Source organism: Thamnophis elegans, chromosome 6, assembly GCF_009769535.1.
Source record: "Thamnophis elegans isolate rThaEle1 chromosome 6, rThaEle1.pri, whole genome shotgun sequence".
Lineage (NCBI taxonomy): Eukaryota > Metazoa > Chordata > Lepidosauria > Squamata > Colubridae > Thamnophis > Thamnophis elegans.
In genome coordinates, this window is record NC_045546.1 from 20323082 (window position 1) to 20329081 (window position 6000).

The window sequence follows — 6000 nt, forward strand, 5'->3', positions numbered from 1 at the left end:
AAATGATGCCGCACTAGGAAGAGACTCTACGGTGGGGGAACCGGACTTCTAGTCAGCTCAAGAATTAAAGGGGGGGGGGACTTCCAGTTAGGACCTTTGTGGCTCTTTGAGTGTTTAAGGTTGCCAACCTCTGAACTAAGGCAACATTTTTGAACCAAGGTGCCTCAAATGGGCTAATTTACACAAAGCATCCAAATTCTGGGAACCATGTCTTCAATGGGATTGACATTTGTGCTTGAAATTTTCAAATTTGTGGTCACTTAAGTCTCCTGAGCCACTGCCCAGAGGTTTAGTAGACTGGTCCCGCCCAAGCCCTGTGGAGGCCAGGTAGGCTGGTCCCACCATAGTCAGCTGCAGGTCAAGTTGGCAGGAAGTTGGAAGCTTCTCCTGCTCCCACTGCCTTTTGGTTATTCTATTTCTTTGTATAGGTAAGGAAATGTCTCTGAAATGATGACCCAATAGGGCATAAGTTATATAGCTATTAATCTAAAGAGCAGCCCCTTAGGAACAGCCTTCAGCTCTGCCTAAGCAAAGAACTGGAAAGTGAATACAAAATTTAGCATTCTGACAACCACAGCTGAAACTTCAGATGCCAAAGAAAAGAGGAGGAGGAGGAGGAGAAGGAGAAGAAGAATTTAACTGAGTTTCAAGAAGCAAAGATGCTACTGAGCTGAGCTTGAATTCTAGTGAAAACATAAATGCATCTATGCATTTTTTTTCAAGTACAGAAATGGTCTGTTTTTTTTCTTCTTTCAATATATTTTACAACAGTTTTTTTTACCCTACAATCCTGGGTTTTCTGTTGATCCTAATATCAAGAAATTTGGGGGGGGGGGCTGATACAGCTGACTTGAAAAGAATTGAGTATGATCAGATCTGGTTTTGTAAGCTGCCTAGTCTTTTTTTTTTTTTTTTGTAGTTGGGTGCCCTTAAACAATCTAAAAGGCAGATTTATAACAACAACAACAATAATAGCCACCACTAAATCTCAGGGCTACAGTGGATAGTGGGAAGTACAAACAAACCAGAAGGCAATAATGGAAAATAGTATTAGTGGAAAAACCAAGTGCATTCACATAGTTGCTCAAGGCATCTTTGTAATCCAATGACAAATTGCAACAACTCAAAAAGGTATATCCGCATTACTGATTTACAATGGAAACAAGAAAACCATGCCAGCTTTTTTTTTTCATTTCAAACAGTGAGAGAGAGAAAGATCACAATACAATTTAAAGCTCTTCAAGTGGTTGAACTCTTCCAATCACATGCTCGGTTGCATTCCATGAAATTAAAATGCTGAAAGCTACTATCTATAACTGCACACAGCATTCCATATTTAATAGCCTGGGGTGCTTCTAAATGGCTTACTGATCTGCAAAAAAACACATTTGGCTTGTGCTCCATTCTTTCTTGAAGGCTGCAACAAGCACTCTCAAACTAAGCAAGTTTTGTTTACCAGTTGATAGGCCACTAACAGCATTTCTGGCTTCATATTTTTTAAATTAGCAAGGTCATGCCTTTTCGTTTAAAGTTGTACAAGTTCTGGGACTATCTTATAATTATCGAAAGAGTAACATCTATAGCAGTGTGAGCTTCATGCAGATATTACTAAGAGAGTAAAATTAATTGTTGTGGTTTTATTAAGACCTTCTTAGTAGATAGTTATACAGATAAAATTTATAATACTTAAGAGACATACAGGATTATGCGATACCCTGCCTAACTATGCTTTGCTAAATAAGCCACAACTATCTGGGATCATACCTAATGCTAATCATAAGTGACAGTTTACCAACCACAATGCCTGGGTTAACACAACAGGCCACTTCACACAATGTGGGAACAGTTGCAACATTTATGAAGGAATTCAATAAATTGTTCAAAAAAATAGTATTATTTTTCAACAAATGATTGCTAGGCTTCAGCGTTAAACTTTCAACTGCAGTCATAAAATTTTCAGAGCATTCTAGTTGTTGGATTTATAACGCCAGGTTTTGCAGTGTTTATATCACATGCCTTTCAATAAATCTGAAAGAATTGAGGACTAGGCAAAAAGCAAAAACAACATTCCCACCACCCCCAAACTTAGCCACGGTGCTTTTCAGACCATTTTTCGGGAAGTGTCAGGGGGTGTACTTCTCTTTAGTTCAGTAGTACAGTTTTTATGTAGAAGTCTATGATGTGTGGATTCAACTTCCACAGCAGTGTTGGTGAACCTTTTCGGCACCGAGTGCTGAAACTAGACTGCTCATGGGGGAGTGATGGGAACCAGTTTCCAGTGTGCGCATGCATGCTGGTCATCTAGTCTTCTGGATTCTGGCGCGCATGCACACATGAAGACCAGTTGCCGGTGCGAAACCAGAAGGCCCGGCACATGCATGCACACCAGGGAGCTGCTCTTTCAGTTTCCCCTGCTCACACACATGCAAAGACCAGCTGGCCGGTGCACATGTGTGTGCTGGAACCCGGAAGAGAAATGGGCAACGTTTGCTGTGCCCAGAGAGATGGCTCTGCATGCAACTTCCAGCATGCGTGCCATCATGGTCCTAGAGTTCCTCAGACAATGGGACTCTGGGAGTTCAAATCCACATATTTTAAAAGTTGCCAAATCGAAAAAGCACTGATGGAGAAGATTCAAAATGTAATCCTTTGCATCTCTGTAGAGCAAGATTTTGCCTTGGGCTGCAGGGGAGCAGATTTGAAGCACCTCGTTTTGAATTGTTAAGGATAAAGAAGGGCTTCTGAAACAGCCACACAAGCCTGGAAAATAGTGCAAGCTTGGACTATAAGACAGAGCTGCTTTAACATTCTGAAAGAAGACGCTTTGTGCAAGCTCTCCTTATTTATGAAGCACTTTTCAGGATCAGAAAGATTATAGAGTGACATTCTGGAGTTGGGAACCAAAACAAAGGTTGATAAAACAATCTTGGATTAGCTGGATCAAAGCCTTGATTTAGTATCAGGCAGATTCCTACAAAGCAGAATTAATCCTATGCAGTGAAGAATGCTTCCTCTGATCACCATTACTCAAAGATATTTAGGAGTTCAAAGGAATGTAGAATGCTCAATTTGGGGGGAAGAAGTAATAGTCCAAAACTACTGATTATCAGCCAGGTACAAAAAACAATGGCTTAGTTCACAACTCCAACATTATCCAAAATCCTCAAATTGATGGCTGTAATATACAGAGCCTGTATTCACATATGACATGAAGTAATATTGTTGGCTTGGAATGCTGTATCTCCCCTAACATTGTGATTTACAAACTAGGGTTTATGACTACAGCTCGTGACCTACAGACTACAAGCAGCTGTCAGCCCCATTTGGTTATTGCATCCTACATTGCCCCAATAGGCAAAATGTCAGATTTTGAATGATGGATTTTTACTAATGTTTTCATTGAAATGAAGCTTAAAAGGGGTGCATTAAGCTCCACATTCATTTGGGCTCTTAAGGCTTCCAGCAAACCTTGCAAAAAAAATAAAAAGGCTAAAGTGAAAATATTTGGCTGCCCATCTGGTGCAGTTAAGGACATGAAGTCTTCACAGATCAACATCATAATTTTAAAAGTGTGGCCCCTTGGCCAAAAAAGGCGCTTATCTCTAGTAGTTTAGCTATTCCTACGGTATGAAGTGTGACCTAATGAGTTACGGCCTACTCAACAAACTCTGGTTAGCAAACTGTAATGATCTCCAAGCATATGAAATGGCAATAGGACCACAGAACAAAGGTTATATCCCAAATCAATGCACTGCATGTACTGAACAGCAGCTTAATTGCCCACTTATAATTCCAATATATCCAGAAGTCAACACAACCTGCACAGAATGGCCTTCTGGCCCATCTCCCCTGTAAATGCATACTCACCTGGTCGCATCCTGCATTTACCAGTTCCTGCAACATTTGTCTATTGACTTCAACAACTGCAGAGGTAGTGCCCAACTCATTAGCAAAGGGCAATAGAGAATATCTGATTTCTCGCAATGCTTTCTGGTAATTTCCAAATTTGGCAGCCGGTCGGATTTGCTGCTGTCTGGCAGCATCCTTTCCTACTAGAATTTTAGAGTCCAGAGAACTTTCACTGCTTGGTCCAATGGGTAATCCCTGACTAGAAGCTTTGGCAGGCTGTTTCAGACCTTCCCTGATCTCCTGTAATCTTTGTCTGCTGTTCCCAGAGTAAGTAGTAGCAGGGAAAGTCTTTGGCCTCATGGTTAATCCAATGTCGTTTCAGCATCAATACCAACTTCTTTTGCATATAACCAAAGGGATGTGGATATTCAGTGTTGTTCTTCTGGAAGGTATCAGTTTGTTATAAAACATTGTTCCTCGAAATCAATTCACAGGTAGGTGGCAAACCTCCATAGCAAATCTTGTCACTTTTCCCAGTCTCTGGAACACAGAAGGATCAATAGTCATGGAGCAGTAGCTGATGTCATTTCTTTTCAGCTCAGTTTTTATGGTTCCTATGGCCAGACACAAGTCCTAAAAACCTCTTGCTGTTTTTTTAACAAAATAAGTTGGAAGGGGTCTTGGAGGCTTTCTAGTCCAACCCCCCTGCTCAAGCTGGAAGCCTATACCGTTTCAGACAAATGGTTTTCCAATCTCTGCTTTTCTCTCCAGTATCTAAAAGAAAAAAAAAACAAAGATACTGTTATGCAAGTCGTACTTTAATTTTTTTTCTTAAGGTATTCCTTAAGAATTTCCTGGAATTACCTTGCTTTTATTTAAATAGTAATTGTTTTATAAAACCAAAAGCAATAAATAATAAAATATTAAAACTATGCAGGATATAAAACAACTTCAGAGTCAGATTCAACCATAACATTTCATATTACACCAATTCAGCACTAAACAGTTTTTAAAAAAAAAAAAAAAAAGCCACATGTAAGAAACTCTTAATCTTTTTGTTTAACAGCATTACATGTTAGGGAGAGCAGATTAGAAGGAAATTCTAAAGAAATGAAATAATAAAAAAAGGTAATTCAAGGTTCAAAGTAGAACAAGGAACCTTATGTTTAAAACCTAATCTATGAAGACTAAATCACTGCACAAATCACTTATGGGAATTTCCCAGAGAAAATGATCCTGAGATTTCCCCACCCTCCCCAACCTTCATATTGTCTTCAGTTTAGGGGAAGAATATTGGAGTGCATTTCATCAATGGCAATAATGAGAGAACCACAGAAATGGATCCAACCCCTTTACAAGTCATTGGGTTCATTTTTCTGATCTGGAATTGTTTTTCCAGCAGTTGAGAATGGGCACCGACTTTTATAGTTTACAGTCTGCAACACAAAATGAACAGGACTGGGGGAAAGGGCAAGTTGCGCAAAAGCAAGTTATGGGGGAATGGAATGTAGCGGGGACTGAAGCGTGATGAGATAAATTGCTATGCAGCAAAATGACCAGAAAATTTGCACTCCTCCACCTCGCAACATGGTACAATAGTTCAGTCATAATACTCATAAACATACAGGGACCTAGTGGGACAAAGCATATTGGCTGTTCCCAGAAAGAAATGGGATCATCTAAAAGGAATGAATACTGAAAGATGAAGCACACAGAGACCAGACCAGAAAAGTTGGAATAAAGAAGTCTACAAGAAGCATGATGAACCAAAGGCACACATACACCAGATCAGTGGTGGGATTTAAAATTTTTTACTACCAGTTCTGTGGGTGTGGCTCAGTGTGCATGGCAGGGGAAGGATACTGCAAAATCCCCATTCCCTCCCGATGGGGGCGAGGCCAGTCAGAGGTGGTATTTACCAGTTCTCTGAACTACTAAAAATTTCCGCTAACGGTTCTCAAGAACTGGTCAGAACCTGATGAATACCACCTCTGCACCAGATGCTTAGAAACCACAAGATGACAACTTCTTGAAGAAAGCAAGGTTGATGCAGTAGTTAAAAGCAAAGGCTTGAACAGGTTTTTTGGGAGGGAAGGGGAAATCCATTCAAGCATTCATGAAAAGGTAGATCAATAAAGCAGAACTGCTTCA

The 6000-nt window shown here is 40.1% G+C and overlaps 1 protein-coding gene across 1 annotated transcript in view; it reads right to left on the minus strand.

Annotated features, from left to right (window-relative positions):
- Window positions 1-4568, minus strand: part of LATS2 (large tumor suppressor kinase 2) — a 45767-nt gene extending 41199 nt beyond the window's left edge. Inside the window, exon 1 of the mRNA XM_032219502.1 lies at window positions 3868-4568. Within this exon, the coding sequence (XP_032075393.1) occupies window positions 3868-4209 (342 nt within the window). The 5' untranslated portion in view covers window positions 4210-4568. The remainder of the gene's footprint in view (window positions 1-3867) is intronic.
- Between the last annotated feature and the right edge of the window lie 1432 nt (window positions 4569-6000).